This window comes from Aspergillus piperis, assembly GCF_003184755.1.
Source record: "Aspergillus piperis CBS 112811 unplaced genomic scaffold BO85scaffold_4, whole genome shotgun sequence".
Taxonomy (NCBI): Eukaryota; Fungi; Ascomycota; class Eurotiomycetes; order Eurotiales; family Aspergillaceae; genus Aspergillus; species Aspergillus piperis.
This window is the reverse complement of record NW_020291594.1, coordinates 1,985,715-2,003,062: the sequence shown is the minus strand read 5'-3', so window position 1 is coordinate 2,003,062 and position 17,348 is coordinate 1,985,715. Positions and strand designations below refer to the sequence as shown.

The 17,348-nt window shown below is 51.3% G+C and overlaps 5 protein-coding genes across 5 annotated transcripts; 4 read left to right on the top strand and 1 right to left on the bottom strand.

Annotated features, from left to right (window-relative positions):
- Positions 1-1,426: 1,426 nt before the first annotated feature.
- Positions 1,427-3,451, top strand: BO85DRAFT_366433 (WD40 repeat domain-containing protein; the record flags this gene model as incomplete). The annotated part of the gene is made up of 4 exons (XM_025655778.1): positions 1,427-1,755; positions 1,860-1,987; positions 2,047-2,633; positions 2,687-3,451. The coding sequence occupies 4 exons, from the start codon at positions 1,427-1,429 to the stop codon at positions 3,449-3,451; spliced, it is 1,809 nt and encodes a 602-aa protein (XP_025518640.1).
- Positions 3,452-4,368: 917 nt separating this feature from the next.
- pdx1 (putative pyruvate dehydrogenase complex component Pdx1) lies at positions 4,369-5,902 on the bottom strand. The gene is made up of 2 exons (XM_025659691.1): positions 5,566-5,902; positions 4,369-5,438 (listed from the first exon to the last, which is right to left on the bottom strand). Exons 1-2 carry the CDS (start codon positions 5,642-5,644, stop codon positions 4,648-4,650), a joined length of 870 nt encoding a protein of 289 aa, XP_025518639.1. The 5' UTR covers positions 5,645-5,902; the 3' UTR covers positions 4,369-4,647.
- Positions 5,903-6,013: 111 nt separating this feature from the next.
- BO85DRAFT_447292 (uncharacterized protein) lies at positions 6,014-7,229 on the top strand. The gene has a single exon (XM_025659690.1). It carries the CDS (start codon positions 6,189-6,191, stop codon positions 7,089-7,091), a length of 903 nt encoding a protein of 300 aa, XP_025518638.1. The 5' UTR covers positions 6,014-6,188; the 3' UTR covers positions 7,092-7,229.
- A 167-nt stretch (positions 7,230-7,396) lies between these two features.
- Positions 7,397-11,809, top strand: BO85DRAFT_416434 (cohesin subunit SMC1). The gene is made up of 6 exons (XM_025657732.1): positions 7,397-7,577; positions 7,630-7,723; positions 7,800-10,773; positions 10,831-11,138; positions 11,195-11,561; positions 11,646-11,809. The coding sequence occupies exons 1-6, from the start codon at positions 7,547-7,549 to the stop codon at positions 11,661-11,663; spliced, it is 3,792 nt and encodes a 1,263-aa protein (XP_025518637.1). The 5' UTR covers positions 7,397-7,546; the 3' UTR covers positions 11,664-11,809.
- A 1,303-nt stretch (positions 11,810-13,112) lies between these two features.
- Positions 13,113-15,110, top strand: BO85DRAFT_457519 (glycosyl hydrolase family 79 C-terminal domain-containing protein; the record flags this gene model as incomplete). The annotated part of the gene is made up of 4 exons (XM_025661525.1): positions 13,113-13,323; positions 13,476-13,575; positions 13,665-14,180; positions 14,303-15,110. 4 exons carry the CDS (start codon positions 13,113-13,115, stop codon positions 15,108-15,110), a joined length of 1,635 nt encoding a protein of 544 aa, XP_025518636.1.
- Positions 15,111-17,348: the final 2,238 nt, after the last annotated feature.

The following is a 17,348-nucleotide window of genomic DNA, read 5'->3' as shown; positions in this document are numbered from 1 at the left end:
CACGGTCGTAGCTTGAAACTCAAGACATAGCACTTGGATAGAAATAGAAGTCTGAGATTGGATGTTATTGTTAGTCATGTGAATCGCGGCACCATCGGAAATAGAGCAGATCAAATAGAAAAAGCAACTGAAAATAGTCGACCGTTGAGCCTCCAAGCTTGATGAGAATTCGGTACAGACGGTTGATCGCCAGTATACCCTGGAAATCCACGCCACGAGTCAAGCCCCGTTATGCTAAACTAATGCTGTACTGTGATCGACGCAAGACGGGGACCGGGAGGGATCTCAGATTCAATTTCTTTGGCTGGAAACTCTCCTTTCTAGCAGTGTCTGGCCCAAGCTTTCTGCTGTCGCGTTCACCAGGCGCGTGGAATGAGAGGCGGTCGCGGTAGTGCTCGTGGCGCTGCGACAATCGATAACAACGGAGTAGAGCGCGCTGGCCCAATCACCACGCCGGCGCTTCGCGTCAGTCCATGGAACGCCTCCTGTAGCACGGGCAATTTGATCGGATTGGTTAGGAATTGTTTCACGTCTGATAATCTAGCCTAAGTAAATGGTCAATTTCACGAAAAAGGGAAAAAGGACCTGTCTGTTTGTGGTGGGAGGGTCACAATCGATCAGACACGGACGTGCATTGGGAGGTACAGGCGATCCAGCGGGTGCAGATAAACAAATCCTCCCATGCGACAACAACACCTGACGAAGATCAGTCATCAGTCGGATGAGAAGATCACCCACCCACCACTATGCGACGTGGGAAGCAAAAGAGAACAAAAATAGGTCAAGACAATGGTGAGCAAGATTATAATCTTCTTTGTAAATGAAGGATAAACTCATCATTGTCTCTTCGCCAGGAAGGCAAGTATAGAATAACACCAACCTCCTGCGTTGCCCAAAGTGGTTTAGCGCATCCGACGCGTGACCGCTGCTGGGGCTCCCCTTCGAACGGCCGAAGCAAGAGAGGAAGCCCATCGCCAACCCTTGGATCAAACTGTCTCAATCCTTCCTCCCTCACCAGACGGTGGTCAGGTCAGTATCAAATGACCTCCACAAGCTGTGCGTTTCTTCCTAGTCTGCCTCGGGTCTGGTGAGAGACACTCTGTCGTCACTCTCTGTTCGCTCCTGTGCCCGCTTGCTCCTAGTTTATTTGGTGTATTGATCGGAGCGGAACACAAGGGTCTGGCTGTTGTCATCAGCAACCTCTGCATTCACCACCTTCTACAACCCCGAGCCGCCGATTGACCTGAAGGACAACTCTATATTCGCCCAGTCATTTAATACGATTTACCCCAGCTGCTCTTCCCCTCCCACTTTGCCGCCACTTGCGACCCGACGACGTTTGAGACCTGTCGCATTGACCCTGCCTCCAGTTGATCCCGCATTCGACCGCCATTTGCACCTCGTGAGGTTCGCCCCTCCGACAACCATGGGCGACCCCAAGAAATCAGATCGGCCGACCACCCGCAATGCTGCTGCAGGCGCACCGGCCGTCAAGTCGCCCGATCGTACCGGACCAAATGCGTTGACGATCGCATCGCCTCCTGGCTCCAGGACGCCCCCTAGTATGCCGTCGAAGAAGACTCTATTCTACCCGGAACCGCAAGCCAGGAGCCAGAATTCTCGGGCTACCTCTGGGCCAATCGATGCAGATGCCCTAGCGAAGGCTCTGAAGGATTTTGAGGATGCTGGACGTCCCCGCGAGAGAACACCGGGTACCAGTCCCAGCAGGAAGAGGCAGAGAGTGTACGGTGATAGGTCAGTAACACATTCAATGGTGCTTTCTGAGAGCGATTCATCGGACGTGACCATGGATCTATATCCTTTGACATCATGTCACTAAACTGTGAATCCTATTACAGATTTATTCCCAATCGTGAGGGGCAAGACCTTCAGGCAACGTTCAGCCTGCTTCATGAGGACGGCTGCCCTTCGACACCATCAAAGTCGAAAAAACGTGCTCCCCATTCGGAGCTTCACTTTCAAAAAAGTGAGTCGCATCCGATGTGATCCTGGCATTGCCGATCATCGTCGCTAACCCCGGTGTAGCTGAAGAAGCAAATCGCATGTACTCGCGGGTTTTGCGAAGTGAACTCTTTGGGAATACTGTTCCACAGGCCGATTTGGATTCCCTATCGCCGGACCCCTTGTTGGGTATGGGTAATGGCATTAATGACAAGACCCGCTCACATACGCCACCTTCACATGTGGTCTCGAACCTACCACCTGCCAGCATAACACCATCGACGCCCCACAAAAACCTTTTCAACTACGCTTCCCCACGTGCTGGGTCAGCTCACCCCACACCCTCAAAGACTCCGCGAAGTCAGCATGGTCCGAATCTCAATGTCCGATCAGAGCTGTATAGTCTATCACCAATCCGCCTCGACAGCCAACGTATTCTGGAGACGCCCCGGAAACAGCCTCGCTACGTGAACAAGGTACCTTACAAGGTCCTTGATGCGCCCGATCTGCAAGATGATTTCTATCTCAACCTAGTAGACTGGGGCAGCAGTAACGTCCTTGGAGTGGGCCTAGGCAACTCGGTCTACATGTGGAACTCCCAGACCGGCCGCGTAACGAAGCTCTGTGAGCTACGAGATGATACAGTCACAAGTGTTAGCTGGATACAAAGGGTGAGTGCCCAGTTCTTGGTCAATATGTTCGACGGAAGCGCTAATAGGAGTAGGGAACACATCTTTCAATAGGCACAGGCAAAGGTCTTGTACAAATATGGGATGCTGAGCGCTGTCGTCGCCTCCGTACGATGATTGGACACACGAATCGTGTAGGAGCATTGGCTTGGAACGATCATATCCTCACGTCCGGCTCTCGAGATCGACTGATCTTCCATCGAGACGTCCGCTCCCCGGATCAGTACCTGCGTCGCTTATCTGGTCATAAGCAAGAGGTATGTGGTCTTCGTTGGAACACCGAAGATGGTCAATTAGCCTCAGGCGGGAACGACAACAAACTGCTGGTCTGGGACAAGCTCAACGAAACACCGCTTTACCGCTTTTCCGACCATACTGCGGCCGTCAAGGCAATCGCTTGGTCTCCACACCAGCATCATCTTCTCGCGTCCGGTGGTGGTACAGCGGATCGAACCATAAAGTTCTGGAACACGTCGACTGGTTCCTTGATCAAAGAAGTCGACACAGGCAGTCAGGTTTGTAACTTGGCGTGGTCGAAGAATTCGGACGAGATCATCAGCACGCACGGCTACAGCCAGAACCAAATAGTTATCTGGAAGTACCCTCGTATGGAGCAGATTGTCTCTTTAACCGGTCATACATTCCGTGTACTTTACTTGGCCATGAGCCCCGATGGCCAAACAGTCGTCACCGGGGCTGGAGATGAGACCCTACGGTTCTGGAAGATCTTCAACAAACGACCGGGCAGAGAGCACGGACGTGAAGGTAGCAAGCTAGCAGAATGGGGTACCATCCGCTGACGAGAAAGGTTGCTATTCATTTCGGAATGATTTGGTGCCATGGCGTCCTTGAACTTCTCGTTGGGCTTACCAATATGCATTAGATATGGCGTTTCCAAGGCTTTGGCGTTTCTTACGATGCTGGGTTCTGTCCTTGGACGGTCTGGAGGAGGGTTTCTTTGTTTTTTTTTTTTTTAAATGGGTCTAGCTTGGGCATTTTCTTCGCATCTCATGGGGTACACAACAGCATATCATGGGTAACTAAAGGGTTCTTTTTCTGCGTCGTTCTGCTTTCTAATAAGTCCTTTCCGCTGGCTGCAAGATTTCATTCCATGTATCTCTGACTCTGCCTGTTTCTGCTTCTACTTTTCTTCTCTTGTGTTTCTTCTCAGCCTACTCTTACTTTTATCCGCGCACAGGTGCCAGCCCATGTCTTTGCAGCAGGCACTCACTATTTGCAGGTTTTCGCTACTATCCATGGAAATGAATCTCAGCGGTGGCGCTTATGGTGTTTTCCTAGGGTGAACAGGTGAAACCAGGACCAAGGCGTTGCTCCATCCTCATCCCCAAAGATTCAGGCGGATGTGGTGGATTGATTGATTGACTCAATGGGCTTATACACCTCTTTCAGAGTTGCATGATGTACCACACACACACAATCCTCTCCCCGCGTTCAGACTTCACGACGGAATGATTTACAACACACCAAGAGCTCCGAGAAGGGTTTGCTTGACTTTTACTATGAGGAACGTGTTGTTTCGCAGGGGGGGAAGAACGAAAGACATTTAATGTCATAGATAACGAGAATGAAAGACCAGAAGGGTAAAAAAAAGGATCCGGAGAGGTTGCAAATTTAGGCCGGTTGCTTCGATAGTATAACACTTTAGTACATAGTTATTAGTAGATTTCTACTATCTTCAACTTCAATGATATACAGTATTCAGAACAGGGTTGATCCAGTCTATAACAATAGTAGTCCATCATTTGGACTTTCAACACCAAACTGAAAGTTTATTTCATTATCTTCTTGATTGATGTTATACTAAAATAAAAACGGTTCATCAGCCCAATGAAACTAATCCAAGAGATACGTACGAGACAAGACTTTGTCCCCCGTCTTCTGCGCATAACTTACAGCACGAAAAGGTGGAAATGGGAAATAACCAAGGAAATGGGAACAACAAAAAAAATGATGAGAAAAGAAAAGGAATGGAGATCTATAGAACCAGCCTGCCAGGCTCAACAGTCAACAAGGTCTTCACGCGGTCCAAGAAAACCTTCGCCCTCTTCTCTTCCTCAACCGGAACAGTCAGGCTGAAGACGTTCGCGGCCGGCTCGACAACGCTCTTCGCAGTAGCAACAGCCTTCTTGGAAACCTTTCCAGCCAAGAAATCAATCAGATCATCCTCCACCTTCTGCTTCTTCTGCACCGGCCGGGCCTCCTCGGCATTCAACTCAGGGATGTACTCTCCCCGGGAGAACTTGATAGGCTGAGCACCGAGGAGCTCGTCGAACAGCTCATCAGCGGAAGGCTTCTCGAGAGAAGAGCGGGGCAGGTCGTCGTTTGCCAGGTCGGTAGCGCGGGCGAGGAACGTCGACAGCGGCACCGTGGTACCCAGGGATTCTTGGATCTTCTTCTGAACGGACAGCACGGCGGCCAGGGAGATGGAGACGGCGACGGAGGTGGTCGGCGGGGGACGAGCAACGGGCTTCTCTTCCACGGCCGGGGCGGGCTCCGCGGGCTTGACGGGCGCGGCGATCTTGATGTTGCTCAGGTCGAGGTGAGCGAGCTTGTCGATCCGGGCTGCTTGCTCAGAAGGGTAGGAGGCGGGGATGGCGCCCAGGTAGGCGAGGACATCGCCCTTCAGGAGACGGCCCTTGGGGCCGGACGCGGGGATCTTGGACACTTCGGACTCCGGGATGCCTTTTTCATGGAGGAGCTGGGTGACGGAGGGATACAGAGGGTAGGCGGGGTTCTGGAATTGAGGGGCGGAGGTGGAGTTCAGGCCTATACGGTGAAGGGTTTGTTAGCTGGACTAATATGAGGGTGATTTATGGGTGAGAATAGACGCGAAAGGGAGGGATATGGTGGTGTGGGAAAGTTGATATCAAGCTGTATCTGTCGGGAAACTCACGCTTGGAAGTGCTAAGAACACGGGATTGGCGGCGGGCGAGCGCGGCCGGAAGACGGCAGACCGAGAAGGTGGAGGCCATGTTTGATGCGCGAGGCTTTTGGTGTTTGTATAGGACAAGTGAATGTCTTTTCCGAGGGGTGTGGCTATCGTCGGGATCGCGAGCGCTGTAGCTTGGAGTGGGCGGAGATTTGCTGGGATCGGATAGGAACCCACCACCAGGCTAACGATGCCGCAGAAAAAGCACAGTGGTCCCTAGAGAGTCGGAGTATAGTCGCAATCTGCGAGCTGAGCGTTGCAGGACGTTCCAAGCCGGAAAATTGCGTCGCTATCGGAAGGGTCAGCTCGGAGAAGGTTGAGGTGATTATTGTTGGGAGCTTCACCGGCGGCCCGGACGGGAACATTTTTCTGCCGCGGAGAACGACGGCCTCGACCTCCTGCCATTGCACCAAGCCATTGGCCTTAATTCCTTTGCTTCCTGGTGAGTCTAATCTGTTTACCTCCTGGAGACGTTGGGCTCTATTTCAACGACACTTGAATATGTGAACATTGATGGCTGGGGCCCGTTGTGGCCTGCGCTCCAACTTTTACTCTACCCTAACATTCGGAAATACCAGGTCGACAAGATGTTTGCGCGGCCGTTTACCTTAAGGGCATTCGCCCAGCAGTGTCCCCGGAGCACTCTCTCATCAGTTCTCGAGTCCTCCAGTCCGGCATGGAGGTATTTCTCCTCCAGTGCCTCGCGAACAAAGGCTGCCAGCAAAACCCAACAGATCAAGCCCAAGGTGGTGCGCACGGCGCCTGAAGACATCTTGAAGTTTGCCGGACGACGCCCGGAAGGATTTGGAAAGCTCGAAAGAAAGGTCGCCAAGGAGGGAGAGATTGTCTTGTTCCGGGCGCCATCGCAACGCGGATACGTTTTGGGCGCCTACGGTATTGCGGGCTTCTGTTTTGCCTACGCTGTATACAATTCCAATGCCGTCTTTCGGGATCCCCTTATACCTCTCCCGATGTGGCAGCAAGCTCTGTTCGGTGGTATTTGCGTAACAATGAGCGTTATGGGTACGGTGTTCCTTTTCAAGACCACTCGGCTGATCCGCGCCATCAGGGCTGTCAATGTCAACGGTCACACACATCTTCGCTTCACCGTGCGAAGCGTGGTTCCGTTCCGCAAGCCTTATGAATTTGACGCCCTGCCGCGTCAGATCGCTTTCTCCCGCCGTCTGGTGATCTCTCCGGATTCGTCTCCGGATATGCTTTTGGAGTCTATCCCGGATGCGCCTGGTATTGCAGGAGAGCGCACTGTGGCTCAGGGTGAGCAAGCGAAGGTTAGCTTCTTCAAAGCTCCCTTCAAGAGGTTGAGCATGTCTATGTGGCGGTTGTTCCGGTCTGTCCGGCAGATCTTCTCCCAGGAGGACTTTATCCTTCTGGAAGTGGAGGGTCAGAAGGGCGTTCTGCGCATGGACTCTGGTGGCTACGTCTCACAGGACTTTATGCTTGTTGGCAATCCTGTGAGTTTCCGACGCTGATAGGAGATGGGAGTCCGGTTTTCGCTATGATATCCTTCTTTTGATGTCTAATTACTCTACTTTTTGTCCTATCTACTTTCCTATTAGCCTGTTATACGGCATGTCAGACAACCATGTATATATGGAATGAAGTTAAACACAAGCAATTACCATAAATCGAAGATCTGTAGAGTATGAGCACTGCCGGGGACAATACTGTGTAAAAAGTAGCCGGAGTATATGCGGAACCACGTGACCCTCCGCAGCGCGTCCCCCCATCAATCAATCAATCAATCAAGACGCGACTCCGACGATAAACCATTGCGCGAGCCCCTCCACAAACCCGACCCTCTCTTGTGGGCTGTTCCAGCCTGCCGCCTTATTCTCCAGGCGACCTTCACCGGTCTCAACCAACATCAACTTGCGATTTGTATCTGCATTCCCTCAGTCGCTGAGACGCGGCTGTCCGTCGCAAGATGGGAAAGCTCATCCGGCTCGAGCTGTTCAGTAAGCAACACCCTCTATCCGGCACTCTCAACCGCTCTGACACCTGCTCCAGACTTCAAATCGTACAAGGGTCATCATGTACTTCTCTTCGGTGATGCCTACTTCACCTCCATCATCGGACCCAACGGGTCCGGAAAGTCCAACTCGTGCGTATCATTCTACCCCATTTCGCGGATAGAGGAAATCAAGCGAGGCAAATCACGGTGCGCTGACCTTCTCCAGTATGGACGCGATATCGTTCGTCTTAGGTATCAAATCGTCACATCTACGATCCACGAACCTTCGCGATCTCGTATACCGCGGCCGTGTCCTGCGCACATCCAAAGTCGATGCCAGCGGCAATGCTATCGAAGCAGAGGCCAACGGGGATGACCAAGCGGAGGACGGAATCGACGGTGAACAGTCGCAGGACCCAAGCGGAAAGAACGATCCCCGGACCGCGTGGGTTATGGCAGTCTACGAGGATGATGCGGGTGAGGAGCAACAATGGCGCCGGTCTATCACCAGTGGAGGTGTCAGCGAGTACCGTATCAACAATCGCATTGTCACGGCACAGCAGTACAACGAGGCTCTTGAGGCGGAGAACATCCTGATCAAGGCGCGCAACTTCCTGGTTTTCCAGGGTGATGTGGAGGCCATTGCCTCGCAGTCACCCAAGGATCTGACGCGGCTGATCGAGCAGATCTCGGGAAGTCTGGAATACAAGGCCGAATACGAGCGTTTGAAGGCGGAGGCGGAGGAAGCCGCGGAGCAACAGACTGTGCAGTTGAACCGTCGCAGAGGTATCAATTCGGAGATCAAGCAATACCAGGAGCAAAAGCGCGAAGCCGAGAACTATGCCCGGAAGGCCGAGGAACGCGACCAGGCCATCATCACGCATATCTTGTGGAAGTTGTTCCACTTCCAGCGCCTTATTGATGCATCGAGTGCGGATATCCAGAAATATCAGGATGAGCTGAAGGAATTCCGCCGCGGCGTTGAGAAATACGAGAAGAATGTGGAGGACGCTAAGAAGGATCATGCTCGGGTTGGTCGAGATGTTGCAAAGGCTGAGAAGAACATCGTGGCCAAGGAGAAAGAGATCGAGGAGTCTACGAATGCCCTGGTACCTGTTGATGAGAAGGTCGACATTACGAAGAAGAAGGTCGACCGCTTCACCTCCCGGATTGCTGAGATTACTCGGGAGCGCGAGGGTCAAGCGGCAAACGCCAAGCAGCTCGAGAAGGATCTCAAGGTTGTCGAGAAGGCTCAAGCTCAGTGGGAAGCTGAGTGGCAGAAGACCATGAGCAAACAAGGTGGCCAATTGAGCGAAGCCGACCAGCAGGAGTACAAGCGACTCAGGGAAGAGGTCAACAAGAAATCTTCCGCGGAACAGCTGAACCTGGACAACCTGCGTCGTCAGCGCAAGACTGAAGCCGAGGCCTACAACAGCCTGAAGAGCAAGTTCGAAGGTACCGAGTGGCAGCTCAAGACTCTGGAGTCTGAGACACAAACTTTAGCCGAGCGCAAGTCGTCGGTTACTGATACTGTCAAGTCTACGTCGAAAGAAATCGAGCGCAAGAAGAAGGAGCTGAATGCTCTAACTTCTGAACGGCTACGTGTCTCTCAGATGAGAACGGAGCTTGAGGAGAAGCTTCAGGTTGTGTTGAAGAAGCTTCTCGAGGCCGATGATGGCAAGAAGCAGTCTGAGAAGGAAATAAGAGCCAAGGAACTGATTTCGACCCTCAAGCGGATCTTCCCGGGCGTCAAAGGCCGAGTAAGCGACCTCTGCAAGCCTAAACAGAAAAAATACGCCGAAGCAGTCAGCACCGTACTTGGACGGCACTTTGACGCCATCGTTGTGGACAATGAGAAGACAGCGAAGGAGTGCATCCAGCACCTCCGCGACCAAAGAGCCGGACAGGCGACATTCATTCCTCTGGAAACAATCCAAGTTAAGGCCTTCAACTCCAACCTGAAGGGTCTGCACAGAGGAATGCGCCCAGCGATCGAGACCGTTGACTATGACGACTCGGTTGCCAGAGCCATCAGCTACGCTTGTGGAAATGCCATTGTCTGTGACGATTTGGCTACTGCCAAGTATCTTTGCTACGACAGGAACGTTGATGCGAAGGCCGTTACTCTTGATGGGACCGTCATTCACAAGGGTGGTTTAATGACTGGTGGTCGCGGCCCTCAGCAGAACTCCAAGCGCTGGGAGGATTCCGAGGTCGAAAACTTGTACAAGCTTAAGGACAAGCTGATGGCAGACTTGGGCAACCTGCCTAAGGGTCATCGCCGAGGAACGGAGGAGGAAACTCTGCAGGGTGAATTGGTTGGTCTTGAGCAACGGCTTGCCTACGCCCGTGATGAGCTGAAGGCCCTCGAGCGAAACCTCGAAAGCAAGCACAGTGAACTCGACTTTGTGAGGCGCCAGCTCGAGGATGTAAGGCCTAAGTATGTTGAGCGCCAGGAGTTGCTCGAGGAGCTCGATCAAACAATCGCTACCTCTCAAGAGACTGTCCGCAGTGTGGAGGATGAAGTTTACAAGAAGTTCTGCAAACGCCTCGGGTATAGCAATATCCGCGAATATGAGGTTCAACAAGGCTCTCTGCAGGAAGAGGCCGCTCAAAAGAAGCTCGAATTCACGACGCAGAAGAGCAGAATCGAAAACCAGCTCAGCTTCGAAAAGCAGCGCCTTCAGGCAACTGCTGACCGTGTTGCTGGGCTTCAGGCACAACAGCAGCGTGACGAGCAGTTGATTGAGGAGCTTCAAGCTGAGCAAGAGAGCATCCGAAATCAACTCGATGAGTTTGAAGCTGAGCTTGACATTCTTCGTGAGAAGCTCGAGAAACAAAAGGAGGCTTACGCGCAGTCAGCCGAAAACCTTGCACAACACCGCCGGGAGCTCCAAAGACGCAGCAGAGAAGTCGAAGGGACGATCAAAAACGTCAATGCCCTGGAGGCGGAAATACAACGCAATTCGTCTAGTCGATACGCTCTACTCCGGCGTTGCAAGCTTGAAGACATTGACATTCCATTGACCGAGGATTCGAATCCGCTTGACCAACTTCCTATTGATGAACTGGTTCAGGCGGCAGACCCCGACGCCATGGATGTGGATGAAGACGGCACTGGAAGCGGTGGTCAGGCCTTCATGGTGCAAGACTACGGCATTGAAGTCGACTTTGACTCCCTGGGAGAAACTCTGAAGGAGGTGAGCTATGCCGTTTCGGAGTTATCAACATGATCAACCATTGCTAATTTTCAATAGGAGAGCGACGAAAAGTTAGAAGAGGAGCTGCTGGAGAAGGTTCGGTCCCTCAACAGCGAGCTTGACAAGATGGCGCCCAACACGCGCGCTATGGAGCGTCTTGAGAGCGTGGAGAACAAGCTCAAGGCGACAGAGAAGGACTTTGAAGACTCCCGCAAGCATGCGCGAAGGACCAAGGATGACTTTGAGGATGTGATGCACAAGCGTTCGGAACTCTTCAACAAAGCCTTCTCTCACATCTCCGAGCAGATTGGGCCCATCTATCGTGAGCTGACCAAGAGCGCCAACTACCCACTGGGTGGACAAGCGTAAGTGGTTTCCACAATCCTTATGTCAGAGCATCAGCAAGCTAACGACGACACAGTTATCTCGATATCGAGGACTCCGACGAGCCGTATCTCGACGGTATCAAATACCATGCCATGCCCCCTCTCAAGCGATTCCGCGACATGGAGCACCTCTCCGGTGGTGAGAAAACCATGGCTGCCCTGGCCCTGCTGTTTGCCATCCACTCCTACCAGCCGTCGCCGTTCTTCGTTCTGGACGAGGTCGATGCGGCGCTGGACAACACCAACGTTGCCCGGATTGCCAACTACATCCACGACCACGCGGCACCAGGCATGCAGTTCATCGTGATCAGTCTGAAGAACGGACTCTTCCAGAACAGTGAAGCGCTGGTTGGAATTTATCGAGACCAGGTAGAGAACAGCAGCAAATCCTTGACTCTTGATGTAAGCCCTTGCCCCTCCCGCAGAATTCTTTTTGTTGGATCTTCGCCTAGGGCCATACGGATGCTAACATTTCTTCCCCAACAGCTTCGTAAATATAACTAAATGACTGAAAGGCTGTTTCTTTTTATTCCTTCGGTGTTATGTAGAATATCTGACGATGGCTTGATGGGCAGCATGCTTTTCTTTCTCTTTAGTTGAACTGTTTACGGATTAATGCAATGATTACTTGCTTTCTTGATGCCCATAAAAGCTGTCTGCATTATTACCCCACATGATTAGTAGTACTCCCAGCCTCTCTGGCCTATGTAACGATCTACGGGCGCGGAGCCTGTCTGGAACTTAGAAGAAGTACTGTAGTACTTACTACTCGGGGATCCGGTAGTCCGAGATGAGTATTTGGGTTGGATGGCGGAGAAGTATCCGGAGAGGTAATAAATATATCTCAGCTTATTATATATACTACTAGTACTCACTGGGAGGGGTTTGTATTGATTGTTCGGTTTTTGTTAGTATGGCTAACAGCATGCTACGGAGTAACATTCGATCACCTTGATCCCAGCTGATGAGATAAACCCAGAGGGATTGTAGATTAACATCGTTGAGATTGAAGATGATGCGGGTGGGGTTTATGCGAATACATGCCTGTCATTTGGTGTAAATCCGGCTGGTTGTATTGCGTAAAAGCATTAAAGGCATTGGCTGTGTCGAGATGTTGTCAGAAGAGAAAAAGAGGACGCAGGATTGTTGGAGAGTCAATGCGCTTGTGGATAGAAGCTGCGGGTTTATGGGAGGGATGGAATTAGGGACCTGAGGGAGAAGTTTGTGTAGATATTAGCATGAAAGTGGTCTCAGTGGTAGTTGTGAGATAGGTTATATAAATGCCATATGTTGTTCAAGCATTCAGAAGCTTTCCTTGGCCCTTGCGGATAGTAATGCCAATGCCATGGAGTGTGTTCATTATTTCTACATACTGAGCGGTTAATTCTACTGAAAGTTTCCATCTATCCCCTCTCAACAAACGAACCCTTATTACCCATCTACCGAAAAATTACCCGACTCCATCAAGAACAATCAAACATAGAGGTGTAAAGAGGAATAGATCTACATCCACTACGTAGCAAACAGCATCAATTACACAGTTCCAAGTTGTTCTCCCCTCTCATCATCCCCGCACATTCGGAGGGAATTCCCCCGCGCCGCCAATTACCCTCCAATAGATGGTTTCAATTCATCCAGGGTCTTGAGGGCTGGTGGTGGTGGCTATCCCGACCCCGCCGGTTAAAATGGACTTAATTAATAGTTACTACCCCAGGATTTGAGCTATTGGAAGAGTACTACTTAAGTGCTGAGTAGTAATGTTGGGATGTGGAGTAATTTATGCGTTTCTTCTCTGACGCAGTGAGGATATATATTGAATGATGATATATACTCATATTTTCGTCATATAGTCAGTCACTTATCACTACGACTAGTTATTTATTGATACTAGAATCATATCTTCGAACGAAGTCACCAATAAGCTAGACATCTTTTGTGAAAGTTATCACGGAAATGCATCATCGTCCAATCACATTACTCTCTCTCCTACTTAACCTACTTGGAGCTGCACACAGCATTGCAGCTCGTCCGACCTTCCAAGATGAAAGGAGCACCTCATCATCAATCAGTCTGAGTGCGTCAGTTCCGGATGATGCAGCTCTGCCGGTCTTGCATCCTTTTGTTTCGTTCTCTATTGAGTTTGCATTCTTTCCGGATTTTGCAGGTACTATTCAATACCCTTTTCTCACCTTCTAGTACGTACTACTTTAATGGGGAGCTAGTTACTATACCACTATTGGTTGTGTTGATTATATATATATATATATATATATATATATAAGTACCATTAGTTCTGACCCATTTTGATGATCCCAGGAAACCTATCACATCCGAATCTCTTCTCGAATCACCTGCTAGACAGTCTGGCCGAGTTGCAGGGCGCAAAGCCGTACATCCGTGTTGGAGGGAACACTCAGTACGTGTCAATCTCATCATCTTCAATCCTGTCTTCCCCATCTAGGCAAAGAGGGGAAGGAGGGGTAGGAATCTAATTGAATCACGCAGAGACTTTGCCCTGTATGATCCGAACCTACGAGCAGCCACCAATGCCACATACATTACCAGCATTTCGACGGATTACCCGCTCATTTTATCGTTTGGCCCCGCCTTCTTTGAGTCGTACTTCACCTGGCCGGGAACAAATTTCATCCACGGTTTCAACCTGGGGAAAAATAGCTCGACAGATATAGAGCTCATGCTAGAATCCGTGCCGGTGGCGTGTAAGGCTCTGGAAGAAGGGAAACTGGCGTATTGGGAACTGGGGAATGAGCCGGATTTGTACAAGACGTCCGCACAGGGCATCAGGAGACCGGCGAACTGGACGGAACAAGACTATGTGAATGAGTGGTTGAACAAGACAGCGCGGATCGAGAAGAGATTGGTCGAGGCGTGTCCGGAGCTCGCAGACTCAAAGTACATTGCGCCTTCATTCGCCGGGGTCACCAACAGCTTGAATCCCGTGGTGACGTGGGAGAAAGGCCTAGACAACAGCCGGAACATTGCCCTCAATTCTGAACACAAGTGAGTTTGGTGGTGGCCAAGCCCCCCAGCCCCCAGCCCCCAGCCTCCAGCCCCAATTGTACTCTGAACGCGAAAGGATGGAGCACAGGTCGACTTTGGCTAATAGGTCGCGTTTGATGCAGCTACATCGGTGGCGCCACTCAGCCGGGAGTAACACTGCAGAATACGCTAATGAACCATACTAAGACGGTGGAAAGCGTCGCACAACAGGTCAACGTCTCACGTATCTTGTTGAACGACAACCTGACCCCGGGCATCCCCTATATCCTGGGCGAGACCAACTCTTTGTACAACCAGGGCGCGCCTGGACTGTCCAATTCATTCGGGGCTGCACTTTGGGGGGTAGACTTCAACCTTTACTGCGCCTCGCAGAACATCCGCCGCACCCATATGCATCAGGGAAGTAATTACAATTACATCTCCTGGCAGCCAGTGGGAACGAATCGTACATCCATAGGCACGAAGGCGCCGTATTACGGCAATGCCATGGTGGCGGCCATGCTCCACGGCGGAGACGATGTCCGAATTGTCAATCTCCCGCTGGCCGCGGATACGGAAGCCGCATATGCCGCGTACGTGAATGACTCTCTGGTCCGAGTGGCTGTCATCAACCTGGTGGAATTCAACTACACCTCAACCGATTCGATAGCGGAGGAAGTGGAGAGCAGACCCAGCGCGAAGTATACGTTCCAGTTGCCTTCATCTGGATCGGTGTACTCCGACTCGGTTTCAGTGCAGCGGCTGATGGCGAACGGCAGCAACGCCATCACGGGGATCACCTGGGACGGCTGGTCTTACAATTACGAGCTGGCACAGGGTAAGCCAGTTCGATTGCAGAACGTAACGATTGGAGAGGCGATCTCGGTGGGCGACGATGGGGTCGTGGAGATCGAGATCCCCTACTCCAGCGCTGCAATCCTCAGTCTGTGAAAGGTCATCCGGTGTGGGCCGAAGAAGCTGTAACAATAGGGTATGCATGGTAGAAGATATCTATCCGCGGAACTCTGGCCTCCGTATCATTCATGATGCGGCTCCCACGCGGTTAGCATCCGTGGAAAGGATAGCCAGTCTGAACCTTGTTAGATCATAATAATCCAAATGGTGCTTAGAACAGAAGAGGAAAGCTGGGTTTGGTAATTACGAAATACTATAAAGTTCCAGAGGGTTTTTAGCCTTTCTCTAGATGCGGATGTGTAGCTCAAGCCTGGGCATTTGCTGGAGCTCACAGTCTTTCCCATTCGAAGTATCGGCAGCTTCATCATTATGTTCCAAGCGGTACGGAGAAGAAGCCGAATCCTCACTTCAACTTGACGATCAGCTCCATCTTCCACTTTCAGAGGAGGAAATATCAACCCCGAGCCTGCTCCGTACTGATGCGGAGTACGTGGGAATCATCTGAGACTCGCGGATTTGCCTCATTGATGGCAACCATGATTTTCCAGCCGAAAAGGGCATTTTAAAAATCCAACAAAGCATCGATTTGTTCGGAGGATATCTTCCAGAGTCGGAAACTCAGAGCACATAGTTCTTGATTTGTTAAAAATAAACAAAGTGGATGGTGGCAACTCTCCCGGTACGGCGTTTGCGAGAGACCTGTCGACCGATGGCGAGACAGATGTAACCTTGATGGGGGTAAAGAATGGTCGGTTGTACCAGGTCTCCCGCTGCGACAGATTTTGAATTCTATTGATCGAATAATCGGTGTACAGCTAGTCAATGATCTGCGTTAGCGGGTTGATACGTAGCTTCCCCCAAGCCACGGCCCAGTTAGCCGGGCTGAGTGGTGGCGCGACGGACGGCTATCCCACTTCCTCGGAGTACCAGGACTTGCCTGATGGATCGATTCATGCAAGTGCTCGGACTCTGACCTAGCCTTTAATTAATATTCCAAGGATTGACTGCAGCATTGTCTTCTGTCTGGTCGAGCGTCATTGGGGCAGTAGTAGTTAACCAGAAGGGTTGTTGTCGCCAGGCAGAGCATTGCGGAATTTCCTAGCGTGAGGCATGCTCTGCTTCGCTGCCCATCGTCTTGCCCTTCTCTACCCCGTAGTCATGGCTCACTCGGGCTGAAGCATGCAAGCCATCATGCAGGGTTTCCAGGTAAGAAAGCAAGTTTGCAGGACGATGTACGTAGGCGGATGTCTCACCGTCTGCATGTTTCCTACAAGGGCCCTAACAGTGAAGGTTCGGGAAGCTAAAATTGAGAGACTGGAAAGAGCTGAAGAAGCGCTATAGAGGGGAGGTCCCCTCTACGCACTATGGTAATGGGTATGGATCCCTGCGATCTCCCCCCTTTTCTTCTCTATCTGTCAGTGTGTGTTTTTTGATGCTCAATAGGTGACCTACAGGATAGACCCCGTCCGGCTAGTGGCTAGCGTTCCACGCAAACATTCTGTGGATCATCGGTCCACCGTGGCTTGCCAGGCTGGTCAAAATCGCGAGTTGATAGCCAAGGGGCCCGTGTGCTGTAATACTTGACTTTTTCTGCCTAGCCGTTCTTGACGCAGGCCCCGCAAGTAATGGAAATGGTGGGAACTACCGGACCCAATCGTCAGTGATGGATGTATTATCCGTGTAAGACATAGCACAATACTCCTCCCAAACAACCAGGATACGTATTTTCCTAGGTCTCTAGTTGCGAAACTAATCTCCCGCTTGGACTGTGTGTTTGCGAGACCGAAGGGTTGTAGAGTTGTCTTGGCTTCACAGTGCGGCAGCCAGGACACTCTATGATCGCTTCTTCACTCCAACGCGATACAGTTGAACCTTAAATGAGAATCTAATATGGGTGCCGTTGACACTTGACAGAGTATGGCTGCGATCGGCGGTCAGGCTCTAGGGGTGGTCCTTGAGGTCTTACGCCCAAACTCCGCAATTTCCGCACTGACTGCGAGAGAGGCAGTATCGGCAAAGTCTAATTGTGAGGACTTTGACAAAGGAATTATCCCCACTGGCGGAACGCCAATCCTAGTCTTCTTGTGGCTAGGCTTCATTTGAGCAACCCAATCTAGCTGTCACTCAGAGTTCAGTCTGACCTGCGGGCTCTGGGCATGACAGGAAGAAGCGAAGCCGGCACCATACTCACGGCTCGCTGTAGCACTATGAGAAGCTAGCAAGAGTCTGCATTGACCTATGATCTCTCTTCGATGGTAACTTCCGGGTACTTCC

Excerpts from the sequence above, each read along its gene's own strand:
- pdx1 (XM_025659691.1), bottom strand. The coding sequence starts at position 5,644 with ATGGCCTCCACCTTCTCGGTCTGCCGTCTTCCGGCCGCGCTCGCCCGC. Across the intron at positions 5,439-5,565 it reads TGTTCTTAGCACTTCCAAGC|GCCTGAACTCCACCTCCGCC; the intron begins GTGAGTTTCCCG and ends TTCACCGTATAG.
- BO85DRAFT_447292 (XM_025659690.1), top strand. The coding sequence starts at position 6,189 with ATGTTTGCGCGGCCGTTTACCTTAAGGGCATTCGCCCAGCAGTGTCCC.
- BO85DRAFT_416434 (XM_025657732.1), top strand. The coding sequence starts at position 7,547 with ATGGGAAAGCTCATCCGGCTCGAGCTGTTCA. Across the intron at positions 7,578-7,629 it reads CATCCGGCTCGAGCTGTTCA|ACTTCAAATCGTACAAGGGT; the intron begins GTAAGCAACACC and ends CACCTGCTCCAG. Across the intron at positions 7,724-7,799 it reads GGGTCCGGAAAGTCCAACTC|TATGGACGCGATATCGTTCG; the intron begins GTGCGTATCATT and ends GACCTTCTCCAG.